This window comes from Vulpes vulpes, chromosome 5 (assembly GCF_048418805.1).
Source record: "Vulpes vulpes isolate BD-2025 chromosome 5, VulVul3, whole genome shotgun sequence".
NCBI classification, from domain to species: Eukaryota; Metazoa; Chordata; class Mammalia; order Carnivora; family Canidae; genus Vulpes; species Vulpes vulpes.
The window spans coordinates 114,506,560-114,521,415 of record NC_132784.1 but is presented as its reverse complement, the minus strand read 5'-3'; the positions used below and the strand labels follow the sequence as shown (position 1 = coordinate 114,521,415).

General features: G+C 44.2%; 2 protein-coding genes across 2 annotated transcripts; both read right to left on the bottom strand.

Annotated features, from left to right (window-relative positions):
- Positions 1-463: 463 nt before the first annotated feature.
- Positions 464-5,524, bottom strand: LOC112910115 (olfactory receptor 6Y1). The gene is made up of 2 exons (XM_072760172.1): positions 5,474-5,524; positions 464-1,447 (listed from the first exon to the last, which is right to left on the bottom strand). Exons 1-2 carry the CDS (start codon positions 5,522-5,524, stop codon positions 464-466), a joined length of 1,035 nt encoding a protein of 344 aa, XP_072616273.1.
- Positions 5,525-10,393: 4,869 nt separating this feature from the next.
- Positions 10,394-11,350, bottom strand: OR6P1 (olfactory receptor family 6 subfamily P member 1). The gene has a single exon (XM_025986269.2). It carries the CDS (start codon positions 11,348-11,350, stop codon positions 10,394-10,396), a length of 957 nt encoding a protein of 318 aa, XP_025842054.2.
- Between the last annotated feature and the right edge of the window lie 3,506 nt (positions 11,351-14,856).

Here is a 14,856-nt window from a genome sequence, read left to right as displayed (position 1 = left end):
GGTAGAACAGAAACAGAAGGGAGAGAGAGAAGAACTGGAAGGGCCAAAATGTCAAAATGGGTTCACAATTGCCATCTTCATCTTCTGTGTTCAAAACGTGTATTTAGTCAACCATCCTTTCAACAAATGTGTATTAAGCACCTACTGTGTGACAGACACAGCTGAATGCACAGATGACACGTTGGTAAAACAGACACAAATCTGTGCTCTCATGGACTTTGTATTTTAGTGGAAGAAAAAAAATCTGTCCTCATTTCAAATAATTTTTGGAAAATGTTTAGAACTTATCTGCTGAGCTAGAAGAGGCTGCCTCTTGGGGATATGGTTCTATAGCTGCGTTCATGCATGCATGCACACACAGGGGATCGGTACTGGAGGCCGATAGATAAGCAAAGGGCTGAGTGTGGACTGTGGGGCATAGAGTCATCTCCGCACCCAGGCCTGAAGGGACTCTATAAAGTTTTTAATTCCTCAAAGCCACGTCTTCCCCGGGCCCACCTCCTTTGCAAAGTATGGTCTTCTTGAGGGCTGCCTTTACTTCACGGTTCCTCAGACAGTAGATAATGGGGTTGAGCAGGGGGACGATGACAGTGTAGAGCACAGACACCGCTTTGTTGGAGTTATAGGCGTACATGAGCTTGGGGCGGGCATAGGTGAAAAGGGTTGTAGAGTAGAAGAGGATTACAACCGTCAGGTGAGAGGCACAGGTGGAAAACGCCTTTTGGCGGCCCTGTGTAGAATGGATCCTGAGGATGGCGCTGAGAATGGTGGCGTAAGATGCCACCACTACACAAAGGGGGACGGCAATGACCATGAGGGCCAAGAAGAAGTCCACTAGCTCAGCCTGTGAGGAGTCCTCACAGGAGACATTGAGGAGCGGAGAAATATCACAAAAGTAGTGATTGATGTGGGGGGTGCCACAGTAGTGGAGTCGGGCTATGAAAACCATCTTAATCATGGCAGTCACGAGCCCACAGAGCCAGCATCCCGCAGCCAATGTACCACACAGCTGGTTGGTCATGATGACTGGATAGCGTAGAGGATTACAAATGGCTACATGGCGGTCAAAGGCCATAACAGCAAGGAGGATGTACTCCGTGCAGACAAAGGTCACAAAGAAGTACAGTTGAGTCATGCAGCCATTGAAAGAGATGGTCTTGTCATGGCTGAGGAAGTCGACCAGCATTTTGGGGCTGATGACCGTGACATACCACATCTCCAGGAAGGAGAGATTGCTCAGGAAGAAGTACATGGGTTTGTGCAACTGTCCATCACTGCGAATGGCCAGGATGATGAGAGCGTTCTCCAGCAGGGTCAGCAGGTAAGCTGCCAGGAACACAAAAAAGAGGAACAGCTGGAAGGCTGGCCGTGTTGGAAATCCCAGGAGAATGAAACGGATGGTCGCTGTATCGTTATCCACTTCCAGAACCTTGGTGATCGTCACTGGCTGTGGGCACAGACAAAATCAGTTTTGTCCAGGGCCTGAGCACCAGCCCGTGGTTACTGACATCGATAGAGCACGTGCCCAGAAAACTCAGCACAATAGAAGTTCTCCTGCCTTTTGACCTTACTTCCTTCGTTGGTGATCAGAACCATAGCTTTTGAGCAAAAAATGTACTTTAGGGAGGTTATATTTTAATTTTGTTTTTTTTTTTTTTCAAATTAAGCCAAGAGAGAGAGAACACATTCAAGGTCCTACAGAAGTGAAATTGGAAACTTGTGACTCCCAGTTAGTTCTGTGCCTTTCTAGAACATCTCTGTCGGGCATAGGAGGATGGCCTTCAAACCACCCTTTCGCTATAAGCAAGAAACCCAATCTACTACATAGGGAAAGGAGGCAGGCGATTCAGGTGTCCATCCCCCAGGGATAATCTGTATGATTCTGGAGAAGTCTTATAAGCCCACTTACCTTTAAGGAAAGAATTCTGCTATTTTGCTTTGTTTCTTTTTTTTTTTTTCCTATGTAATAAGATCAGAAAGCTTGAATGAGACAATATTTGAGCAAACACACAGGGTTCATAGCACATTTGATATGAATATTCACCAGGTTCTTGGAAAGCAAAACCAAACAGATAACTTAAAAGGTAATGTTTTCTTTGATCCAATCCATTGTATGGAGTCTTGATTAGGAGTTTGGAAAAAAAACACATCAAATCACACCTTGGTCTCATTCCAACAAAATGAGCATATAATTTCATTTTCAGAATACTAGTTCTTCTATTTTCAAGGTGGGTATAATATAATTTCATTACATCTGTAAACATCAAATGAGCTTTCGAGTTTAAATAATAGTGAAAGGGAATATAAGGGAAGGGAGAAGAAATGGGTAGGAAATATCAGAAAGGGAGACAGAACATAAAGACTCCTAACTCTGGAAAACGAACTAGGGGTGGTGGAAGGGGAGGAGGGGGGGGTGGGGGTGAATGGGTGACGGGCACTGAGGAGGGCACTTGACGGGATGAGCACCGGGTATTATTCTGTATGTCAGCAAATTGAACACCAATAAAAAATGAATTTATTATTAAAATAAATAAATAAATAAATAAATAAATAAATAAATAAATAAAATCCTGTAGACATTTGCTGTGGCCTTTCCAGGATACCCGGCTAATTCTCCCAACAGTCTGCTCCCCCCAAAAACAAAACAAAACAAAACAAAACCCAGAAAAACAAAAAAACCAACGCAGGTCTACGTGGTGGAAACCACAGCCATGGTTAATGAGAAGGGAGGGGACTGTAGGTCCTTCCCAGGGGTATTAGATTAAAGGACACACAAGTTGCTTGAAAATAGTATCAGAAAAAAACGGAGAACTCCAGTGCCTTACGCGTTCAGTGCATTCAGTCCTGCATTCCCCTCGCCCCCCGCCCCAGGGTACAGTCTCCTTCCAGGCCAGCTGAGCATCACCCTGCACCTCCCATGCTGCATGTTTCACCCTCCCCAGACTCTCCCTGGGTCCTCTGGCCTGATTCCCCCCTCCCACACTTCTCCAGAACTGGCCTCTCTTGTTCTCTGTTTCCCAACAACCCTGCTGTGTGCAGGACACGTGGGGCACACCGGGGAAAGCGGTCTGTTTTTCCTGACCTGGACAATGGCTTCCCATGCCATGCTCTGGCCTCTTGCTACGGACACCTCGCACTAGGACCCTACAGAAAGGCATAACGGTCACCTAGTAGTTATCCATGTTCGAGAGGAAAACAGACATGGATAAACCAAAACCACACAATGTCTAATAGTGCAAATTCAACTAATTTGTTTTCTGTTGGAACTCAGCCTTTAATTCACACCCCCCCACACACACCCCAGAATGGCCCCTGCTTGCCATGGCCTAGCATTCACGAGGCAGAGTGGGGATGGTGGAGCTCACAAACAAGGCAAGGTCTGTGAACCCCGAGCTTCTCTCAGCTATTTTCTTGTCTTCTCTGAGTCCGAGAGTCCAACCAGCCTGAAGCCTATTAATGAATAGTTGAGGCCCACCCTCCAGCCAGGCTTTTCCTCAGCACACCTCTGTCCTGGAAAATAAACACTTGGAATCAACCTGTTTCCAGCTACTGGGGGTGGGGGACAGGGGGGCGACATTTCTGTTTGGGAGGCACGTCTTTGATTCACCATAATAGGACACCGGTCTCCAGAACCATGTCCCTGGGCTCCTTCCCACTTGCATTTTTATATTCCAGCTAAGGGTAGGGAGGGCATTATACCCAGAAGTCCTGTCTCCCTGGAACCCATCCCAGTGTCCCCTGCAAATGGGACAATGCAATGTACTATTGTCAGGACTTTAGCAACAGGCACTGTCATTCTCAGAGGAGATGCCTCAGACCTGAAGCTGGAAATGAAGGCAGCGCATGGAATTTAAGACTAAGAATTAGCACATACAGTGAGCGGGGGATGTTCTTACAGCTGCTGTGATCTCCTTCTTGTACTCCCCACAGGAATGTAAGTGTCCAGAGGCAGTACTGCTGGGTACATGAGCACAAGATGAGGATAGGGGGAAAAGGGAAAAGAGGAAGTATATCGAATCATATCAAAACCATTGGACCGAGCAAGTTTTATCATTTAAGCATGAATTAGCTTTGTTTTCCAACAGTCAAATAAAAGAGGAAAGGTCAAATTAAGTCCAATAAAAGAGGAAAAGTCAGGGCAGCCCCGGTGGCTCAGCAGTTTAGCGCTGCCTTCTGCCGGGGGTGTGATCCTGGAGACCCGGGATCGAGTCGCGCGTCGGGCTCCCTGCATGGAGCCTGCTTCTCCCTCAGTTTCTCTCTCTCTGTCTCTCTCTCTCTCTCTCTGTCTCTCATGAGTAAATAAATAAAATCTTTAAAAAAGAGGAAAAGTCAAACAAAAGAGGGAAAGAATTTGAGGTACAGTATGATCATATTTGAGCCTCGAAACCCTCCATATACATAACACGTATATATGTGTATGTATATATACGTAGACATATAGAGGTGAATATGTAGTATGCTTTGCCAATAGTCCCACGCAATGTAAATGTAGTGAGGGGTCTAGGCCTCAAATCTCCAGAACTAGGTCATCTTAGTCTCCCATCTTGTGGCTTCCAAGGTCCTTTATTGGGTCTGTCTGACAGATAGAGGAGGAAGAGAGCAAGGCTCAGAGAGTTACAGCCTTTGCTCCAGCAGAAGTTAGGCAGCAGGTGCATCCCTGAGGATAATGTGCTGACTCTATGGCAGCATTTTCACAGCCAGTTGAGGCCTCACGTTTGCATATCACTGTACAGTATCTGAAGGAGCATTGATCCGCACGTGATCCGCACCATAGGGCATTAGCCAGGACAAACATCATGGTGCCCAGTTAACCCGGAGATGACTGTCACCAACTTCCTCTTATGGAACCACGCATGAAGAGAAGTGAAATCTTCTAAGGAGTTGTAAGTCACCAAACCTGCAGGCACCATCACCTTTGCCAGACCCTGTCCTCATTTAATGGAGAAACACACACACATACTCACATACCTGTCTTCCACTCCCCACCCCTCCACAACACACATACTTTTTCATGTTCTCTCATTATCATTCTATTTTCTCTCTGTCTGTTCCCTAGGTCACAGTACACGTGAACTCTGCACTTTGCAAGGCATACAGGTAGGCTGATGCATTAAAGGGAGGTATCTTCAGGAGCACACATCCCTGGACAACTGTTCAGACTCAGGCTTATTTTATCTAGCGTGGGTTATTACAGTAGAGTCTTAAAATGACACGACAACCTCTATTACACAATACCTCTTCCTGTGGCTTAGTATACACAGGCGATAGACAGATATTGTTGAAGTGGAATGAATGCAGATGTGTACTAAGTTCATTCCCCAGCTATACCCTGTAGCTACGTCCCGCGATAAGCTCAAAGAAGACAACTAGTTTTAAATATCAATAAAACGAAAGCTCCTGAGAATCAGTGATTGACATAAAAATGATTGTCTGTCATCCCCTGGAAATACCTGAGAGTCTTTTTTCAACCCACCATTTTCCCAGGGATGTAACTTAGGGCTCTTCTCCCAGCCTCGTCAGGCATGGCCACTTTGGACTGAGAAAAGAGGAGAGACCATGTAGGACCAAGAGGAAGAAGACAATATCCCCAAGCTCAAGAGGTGCTGGTTGTGTCTCTGCTCAGCTTGAAGAAGGCACAGAATGAGCTATTTGTGCTCTGCCTGCCTCCAAGCTACTGGAGGAGCACACACCAACCCCCTCCCACCCACAGGGGACCTCTCTGCAGACATAGCCCTCAGGAAAGTATTTGGCCTTTCGCCTCGCCTCCCCGAGGGGACCTGGGTGGAATACTAAGGGAAGAGTTGGCAAGCTAAATGGCTCAAGAGAGATCTTAGGCTTGACGCACATGGCCTTCCTCCCCGCCAGACTCTGGGGCAGAGGAAGGTAAGGGGAAGCCTGTGTGTGCATGTGTGTGCATGTGTGTGCACGTGTATTCTCTTTCCGGAGAATGGACTCACAAGTAACAGGATCCTTTATACTTACACATTCTTATACTAGCAGATAGCGCTATAACCAAAGTCATTCAGCAGAAAGTCAGAATGGCATCCATGGACTCTTATTTGGGGGCCCAAGTATACACACACACACATACAAACTCCAAACACCTTAGGTGTTATGCACACGAGTATCAGCTCTACACACCTACGCGACTCTCATGCATCAGGAACTCAATAGCTAAAGGGACACGTACACATTTCAAAGAGACATACGCATCCCCACGTTCATTATTACAGCATTATTCACAGTAGCCAAGACGCGTAGCCAAGAAATCAACCTAAATGCCCATCAGTGGATGAATAGATGAAAAAAGACGTGCCATGAGAATTTGGCCATGAGAAAGGAGAGAATCCTGCCTTTTGAGACAACACGGATGAACCTTGAGAACATTATGCTCAGTGAGTTAAGTCAGATAAAGACAAGTACTAAACGGTATCGCTAACGTGTGGAACCTTGAAAGAAAAAGTCAAACTCATACAAAACAGATGTCAGGATGCGATTACCGGGGAGCGGGGGTGTGGAGGTAGTAAGACTCACAGTGTTTAGGGTACACGCTTGAACGGAGAGCAAACAAGCCATAGTTTTCAATGCACAGTATAAGTATAGACAACAATGTGGGACTATAATTATGTAATGTGATGAATATAGCTACGAAGACAATCATATTACAATATGTAAACATTATCAAATTTTAACACGTTGTACACACTTAAATCCACACAATGTCATGTCAAATCAAATGTAGTCAATAAAAAAAGAAAAACATGAGTTTTCATTGCTCTCTGTTAGCTCTGTGAGGCAAATTCCCAAGCCTCTCCAAGCACCACGTTCCTCATCTTTAAAAGGCAGTGCTAACATTAACCCAAAAGTTAATAAAACAAAATAGCATCTTTTCTTGTTATGACTGTTTACAGTCATTCGTTGGTACAAAGAAAAAAGCTGCAGTTAGAACTCTGAGTGCTTAAGGCAAAAAAGGAATTCTAAGTAGCTCTTTATTGTTTCTTGTCACAGAAGAAAAAAGTTAATTATCATATTTAAAAATATAGAGACTAAGCTTTCAGTTGAGCAAGAAAAAGCACAGAGGTTATATATTGTGATATGTCTGACTCTGGAAGCATATTCAGGATCAATAAGGCATTTAGCTTTGGAAAGGAGAAATAGAGGGATTTTTAAATGTAAAAGTTGAAGTTTACTGGAAAAATCCATATTTTTCCTTGCATTTTATCATCTTTTCTGAAAATCGTATGTTTTCTATTTCCTCTCATTATAAAAATTTTGAGGCAAATAACCACATTTTGTGTTTTCTATGCATTGTTTTAAGAATGAAAAATCACGCAGCTTATGGTTTCTTCTTAAGTGTATGAGCATTTTTAGTTAATTGTGATGAATAGTGCCCCTGTTGTAAAATAAATTACATTTATTTAAAGATTCATAATGAACACAACGCCCTCCCTTGTTCCGTTTCTGTTATCCCTCTCCCGTGGAAAGTCGGCTCCAGTGAGCACGTTCATAACCTAAAGAGAAAGAAATAGATCTTGGAAACTAGCTCTTTCTCTGATACGTCATTTGCAGGCAAAGTGAACACCAATAAAAAATAAATTTATTATAAAAAAAAAGAAAGAAAGAAAACAAAATGAAATAAAATAAAGTGTGGTAAAATAAAAGAATATAAAACTGACTTGTAGTAGCGCCTGGGACTGTGGGTGTAGCGTCGGGGAAATGGCCAACCTCTCTCAGGCTAACCTGTGAATTACAACTTTGAAGAGACAGTAAATCTCACGTTTCATGGAATGATGAGAGAGGAGGTGTGGGGGGAGACATCATGAGCTTAATCTGGCAACTTAGAAAAATACATTTCATTTGAATTTTTTTAAAAAACCCTAAAACAAAAAATCAATTGAAAAATTCTAAAAGAACACAAGGCAAAAATTAGATGAATATGTTATATCTGGTATATTAGGGTGAAAATAAAAGAAAGCACACATTACAGTGACTCCAACAAATGAGAATTAATTTTTATCATTTAATTAAAAAAAAATACTTGAGGGGCTCCTGGGTGGCTCTGTCAGTTAAGTGTCCAACTCTTGATTTCATCTCAGGTCATGATCTCGGGGCCTTGGGATCAAGCCCCGCCTCGGGCTCTGGGTTCAGCAAGATTCCCTCTCCCTCTCCCCCGGCCCCTCTGCCCACTTGCACGCACGCTCTCTCGGCATCAGCTTCCCTTAAAATAAAACAGGACAGTGACACAGCAGGCAGGCAGGGCGACACCCGGGATTTCTTTTCCGGGGAAGGAGTGCTGGAATCCGACTCGGGAAGTAGTCTCTGGAATTCAAAGTCACAGGGCAGGGGTGAGGCCATGAGGTTCTCACACAGGGACACCTGATCCACCTTGACTTAGAGCCCTCAAGGCCCAAAGAGCCGTCGTCTCTCCTAACAGTTCTGTGATGTCCCCGGTGTCCAGGGCTCCCAACGAAAGGCACCCCAAGTCTCAAAAGTAGCCTGAAGCTGTGACTGACCCCAGAAGCTTTTAATACTGTCATTATTTTCCCAGTCCAGAGGACTTTTACTCATCGGGGCTCATTTGTACCCTAGACAATGCTGCTTAGTAGCATTTACCAGGCTTCCAAGGGCCCTGAGCTAGAAAGGTAATGGAAGGTGAATTTTTTCGCAGTGTGTATGAATGTCAAGTCGTCGCATTATACGCTTTCAATTTTATTTGTCAGCTGTGTTTCGATAAAGCTGGGGGAAGAAAAGAAAGCTAATTCAAGGTGAAATTTACCTACAGAGAGAAGAGATTTTTAACACTTCACTCCCACATACATTATTTGATATTTGCAGCAAGCGTATGAGGTAGGTGATAATATTTTGATTGTAACAGGGACTTATCAGAAGTAAAACTAGGATCAAAGCGACATTTCTTGGTTTTAGGAGCAGAATTCTTCCATAAAACGCCGTGCCTTCCATAACTCTATGAAAGGAAAAGAGAACATAATGAGGGGAAGGTACACGGAGCCAATCCCAGAGATGATTCTTTAAAAGGCTATTTAGAAATTTCATGGAAATAAAGCAACTTACACTTTTAAAAGTGTCAGATTTCTTTGTTTCTGTTGTTGTTATTTCATTTTAGATTCTGGAAAACCTAAAATGATTGTTGAGCAAGTAGATTCTTTAATAAACAATCATCTTTTTCTCCCCCCAAGCCTAGTGCAGAATGAGCAGAGCATCAATTAGGACAATTTGTATTTATGAATATTTGTTCAATATTGCTATTTTTTTTACTCTTCTACATATCCCACAACTAAAGAAACATTGGCTATGGTTCAAATGTACAGAATGTAACTCTGAGTCAGGATGTGAAAATCTCTGTAAGCAATTCAAGCAAGTTTCCAAAAATCAAAGGGACTTGGAAGAATGCCTATAATTCAGGCTTTGAGTTTGAGGCATGTCACTCACTCTACAGATGGATATCTGCATCCCGCCCCTCACTCCTTCATTCTGTCTCTTATTAAGACATTTTCTGTTATTTTGCCCCAGGAGAAAAACTTAAAATATTTAGCAAATGCTATAATCCAGGTCCCAACTAATTAAGGCAAAAGCTGCCCATATTGCTGGAGAAGATTCTGAGACCAACCTACATAAAAGCTTTCTACTGCATTTTACCTACTACTGAATCAACACTCATTATTAGGTCAACCAGCTTGGTGTCCCACTGGGAGTCAAAGAAGGAAGATGCAGATGGATATTTATCCATGTTCATTGGTAGACACACCGTTGAATATCAACACTACATCTTCTTCCTCCTTGACTTGCAGTGGGTGTGAGACTTGTACAGAATATCGATTAGGTGACATGAGTTTCAGTTCTTGGGGTATAATAATTGTGCTTCTGTGATTTCTCATGGAAATGGGATTTGAGAATTTGGACCTTGAAAACTGCTGCAATAAAGCCTATATCACTTTGACATATCGACCAGTAAATCCCCTTTCTTATATTTTCTCATTTATGAAATAAGAAGTTGGTCTAGAGTAGGGAATTTCAAACGGGCTATGAAACGAGAGTTGCTAAGACGTTGGAATTGTACATGGTGGAGTTGCAACCTAGAGGTTCTCTACCAGACTCTCTACAATTTGAGGGCAGCAGGGTGGGGGGTTGAATTTGTGTCTTACTAAACCCCCAGGAGAGTCTTATGCAGCTAATTCAACCATAGTTGGAAACCCTGTACAAGACTAATGATTCGTAAACTTTTGTATCAGGAGATTCCCAGATACTATCTAACAAAACTGCATACTAATTGATCAGTGTTCTCTCTGAGCCTATTTTATGATTCCTCGAGGTGGCACTATTAGGACCCTGTTCCTTCCTTAAGACCCTGAACCCTGCTAGGTTCTGCTGTACATCAGTCTGGGACATCACTAGGATAGTGGCATCTGCCCAGAACCAACTTCCTGAGAGCATCCTTCACCTCCTTGTTCCTCAGGCAGTAGATGGCTGGATTGAGGAATGGTACAATGACCGTATAGAGCACAGAAATGATCTTGTTGTGGTTGAAGGTGTACATGGCCCGGGGCCTTGCGTAGGTGAAGAGGGTGGAGGAGTAATAGATGACAACCACTGCCAGGTGAGAGGTACAGGTGGAAAAGGCTTTGTGACGTCCCTGGGCAGTAGGGATCCTCAGGATGGTGGCAATGATGGCAGCATATGATGAAGCCACAGCCAGTAGAGGAAGCAGGATCATCACCAGGGCCAACAGGAAGTCTACTAGTTCTGCTTGCTCCTTGTCAGAGCAGGTAAGGTTGAGTAGCGGGGAGATATCACAGAAAAAATGGTTGATGATGTTGGGCCCACAGTAGGACAGTCGGGAAATGAAAAGAAGCTTCATCATGGAGCTGAAGAAGCCACCACCCCAAGAGGAAGCAGCAAGGCGAATGGCCAGGCTGGACGGCATGAGACTAGGATAACGGAGGGGCTCACAGATGGCCAGGTAGCGGTCATAGGCCATGACTGCCAGCAGGACACATTCGGTGCAGGCTAGGGCAATGAAGAAGTAGAGCTGGGTCATGCAGCCTACATAGGAGACTCTACGGTCCTGGGTAAGAAATGCTCCCAAAAGACGAGGAACTGTGACATTGATGTACCACAGCTCCAGGAAGGACAGATGGCCAAGGAAAAAGTACATCGGGCGGTGAAGGCTTGGAGTGAGCCAGATTGTAGAAACGATGAGCGCATTCTCCAACAGTGTCAACAGGTAAATTGCAAAGAAGAGGACAAAGAGAAGTAACTGGAGGGGTGGAGAGGTTGGGAAGCCCACCAAAATAAACTCTGCTATGTGGCCTCCACTCAAATTTCCCATCATCTCCGTCCACCTGCCTACCTGAAAGGAAAGGAAGAACAAGATGCTGAGAGACAGGGGGTCCAAACTGCTAACCTCCCCACAACCCCAGGTTACAACCCTCTGAAGATGCTCCATAGTATGCTATTGATTATTAGTACATCATTTAGCTCCTTCACTTTGCCGTTTCATCTCCCACCTCAAGGGAAGAGACTTGAGGATTGTGCTCAACGATTTAGTGATCTTAACTACAGTGGACATTTGGTAAGTGCTTGCTGGGTGACTTCAGAACAGGTCTTAATATTTCAGTTCTTGTTTTCTTAACCATAACATGCTCTTCCTTCATTTCCTGCAAAGCCGTAACCCCATAGTACCTGGATTCAATATTTGTTGAGTGAATGAATAAAAGAATGAGGGATAGCAAGCTGGAGCCTGAGGGCTTTTCTCTCCAGGGAACGGGGAAGTAGTAGCTCAAAGACATAACTGAGCTGTAGGCTAGGAGCATGGGATAAAGAAGGGTTGGTTTGGGAAATATCCACTCACAGTTGGAGAGATAATTCAGTACAGATGAGCTAAAAAAGTTATTTTAAAAAAAATTATTATTATTTTTAGAACGAGTGAGGGAGAGTGCAAGTAGGGGAGTAGGGGAGAGGAAGAGAGAGAGAGAGAGAATCCTAAGCAGGCCCCACACTCAGTTTGGAGCCCCAGTGTGGGGCTGATCTCACAACGCTGAGATCATGAACTGAACTGAAATCAAGAGTCAGATGTTCAACCTACTGAGTCACCCAGGTGCCCTATTTTTAAATGAATTAATCGATTAATTAATTATTTTGAGAGAGGCAGGATGTGTGAGGGCTAAAAGAGTCCTGCTCCAAAAAAAAAAAAAAAAAGAATTATTTTCCCATTCATTTTATAGCTGTTTTGGAGCACATTTTCTGTGCCAGGATTGTCTCATGCCAGGGTTGGTGCTGTAGGTTGAAACATGGACCCCTAAACGCGCCCACACCCTGATCTCCAGAACCTGTACACTTTACATCGTCTGACAAAGTCTTTGCGGGTGTGATTAAGTTAAGGCTATGGAGATGGTAGTCTATCCTGTGTTATTCAGTTGGACCTTAAGTGTGATTGCTTGTAATTTCCTTACAAGAAAGAGGCAGAGAGCAACGTGAAGTAGACACACAGAGAAGAAGGCCCCATGGAGGTGGCACAGAGGTTGGAAGACGCCGGCCTTGAGGACTGGAAGTGGTGTGACTCTAATCTGAAGAAAGCCCGCAGCCCCCAGAGACGAGGAGCGGGTTCTCCCCAGGAGCCTCCAGAGGACGTGCAGCCTGGCGACGTCTTCACGTTGATTCCACACTGCTGCCCTCCAGAACCCACAGACAGAGTAGATCTCAACTGCTGTGCCACCAAGTGTGTGGAATTTGTGTGCAACGGTAACAGAAAGCTGATACGCCATTGAGGCACCAGCTTGGAAGAGAGCATCGCACGCCTCCCGACCTCCCTTCTGAGCCTGGCCAGCCTCCTCCTCTCACTACTGCCAGCGAGGGGCCCCTGACAAACACGGACATCTGACTTGAGATCGGGTCACGTGCCACGTATCATCAAGCTTTCTCATTTTTGGCGAAACTTAACATTTGTTTTTCTTTATGCAAACATGAAAAAACAATACACCATCGTAATGGCTGTGTGGTGACAGATGGCAGGTGCATTCGGGGTGGCCCGGCACGACCTGTAGAGAAGCTGAATCAGGGTGTTGTGCACCCAGAACTCATGCAACCCTGTGGCTCAACTCTATTCAGGTTGAAAAAAAAAATTAAGACAAAAACAACCACAACAAACCCATTCCCAATCACAAACACAAAATAAGATGATAATATATCAGCTTGCATATTGTGAACTAGACATCAATTTTTTTTGGTCATACATTTAAATAATTGCACAAAACCTAATGTCCACCACATGTGAGTAATCATATTTTAAGTGAAATTATTATTTTTTAATTTTTATTTGTATTTATTTATTTTTAAGTGAAATTATTATGTTGGTCCTTTATCGGTCAGTGAAATCCTTTTTTCTTTAAATTTTTTTTTTTTTTGGTCAGTGAAATCTTAACATTGGTGCCACGAATACTTGTTTCAAAAATTACATGAGTGCATGAGTCATTTTAAGAAATTTTACATTATTTTTCTCACTGAACTCATAATTCAGGATATTGTAATATATTTTTATAATTACAAGCCTTTTGTCGATTTCTCTATATCCATCTGCATGTTGTTGGTTTGTTTGTTTCTTGTACTCCGGAGGCTATAAATGTTTTGAAAAGATTTACTATTAGCTTTTATTCTGTAATCAGCATACATTTCACCAAAACAATAAAAATATATGACATACTTCAAAAATGTTTTTTTTTTTTTTACTGGCGTATCATTTTATAATAACGCGGACTGCACTTTTTCTCAGTTCTCGTGCGCATCCGTGAAGACGACTTATCATCAGAATGAGAGCAGTTTCCCAATCCATTCCATTCTTATTTTTCATTTTGGAGATATAAACACTGAGGAAAGCAGTTCGCGGAAATAAATGACATTGATACACCACAGCTCGGGGAATGGAAGTCGTTTTGTTATAGTAATAACACTAAATTATTTGAACTTTCTATTAGTTATGTGCCAGAAATTGCAGAGTCATCTATCATGAAAATGGCTTTTATTGATCTATTAGCTGACAACTCCATCAGCTTCCCTTCAATTGTGTTGAAAGAAATAGACTGGAAACGGCAGACTTGAGAAAGGACGGGCTGCCGGCATTGGTCCTTCTGTCCCCCAGCGCCCAGCTGGCACCGCACCGACGTCCCCCCGCGTCCCTTGCGCACACTGGGTCGGTTGTGCCTTCCCTTGCCCGAGGGACAACAGGTTTTGAAAAGCAAAGGGGGAAGGAGAAGGGATACTTCGTCTAGCGGATCAGTTCTAAGAAGAGCTGATCAGACATTTGCAGCCCAGCAAATGATTCCCTGGGGTGCCCCATCCCTGCATCTCTGAGAGCCCTTTGCACCCACCAAGAGCCCTTTTGCACCCGCCAGGACCTCTTTTGCACCCCCCAGGACCCCTTTTGCACCCACCAAGAGCCCTTTTGCACCCACCAGCAGCCCTTTTGCACCCACCAGGAACCCTTTTGCACCCGCCAGGAACACTTTTGCATCCACCAGGAGCCCTTTTGCACCTGCCAAGAGCCCTTTGCACCCACCAAGAGCCCTTTTGCAGCCACCAAGAGCCCTTTGCACCCTCCAAGAGCCCTTTGCACCTTCCAAGAGCCCTTTGCACTGATCCAAGCCCTTTTGCACCTGCCAAGAGCCCTTTTGCACCCACCAGGAGCCCTTTTGCAGGTGCCAGGAGCCCTTTTGCACCCACCAAGAGCCTTGTGCACCCACCAGGAGCCCTTTTGCAGCCTCCAGGAGCACTTTTGCAGCCGCCAGGAGCACTTTTGCATCTGCCAAGAGCTCTTTTGCACCTGCCAAGAGCCCTTTTGCAGCC

Excerpts from the sequence above, each read along its gene's own strand:
- OR6P1 (XM_025986269.2), bottom strand. The coding sequence starts at position 11,350 with ATGATGGGAAATTTGAGTGGAGGCCACATAGCAGAGTTTATTTTGGTG.
- LOC112910115 (XM_072760172.1), bottom strand. The coding sequence starts at position 5,524 with ATGCCTGACGAGGCTGGGAGAAGAGCCCTAAGTTACATCCCTGGGAAA. Across the intron at positions 1,448-5,473 it reads GTTACATCCCTGGGAAAATG|CCAGTGACGATCACCAAGGT; the intron begins GTGGGTTGAAAA and ends CTGTGCCCACAG.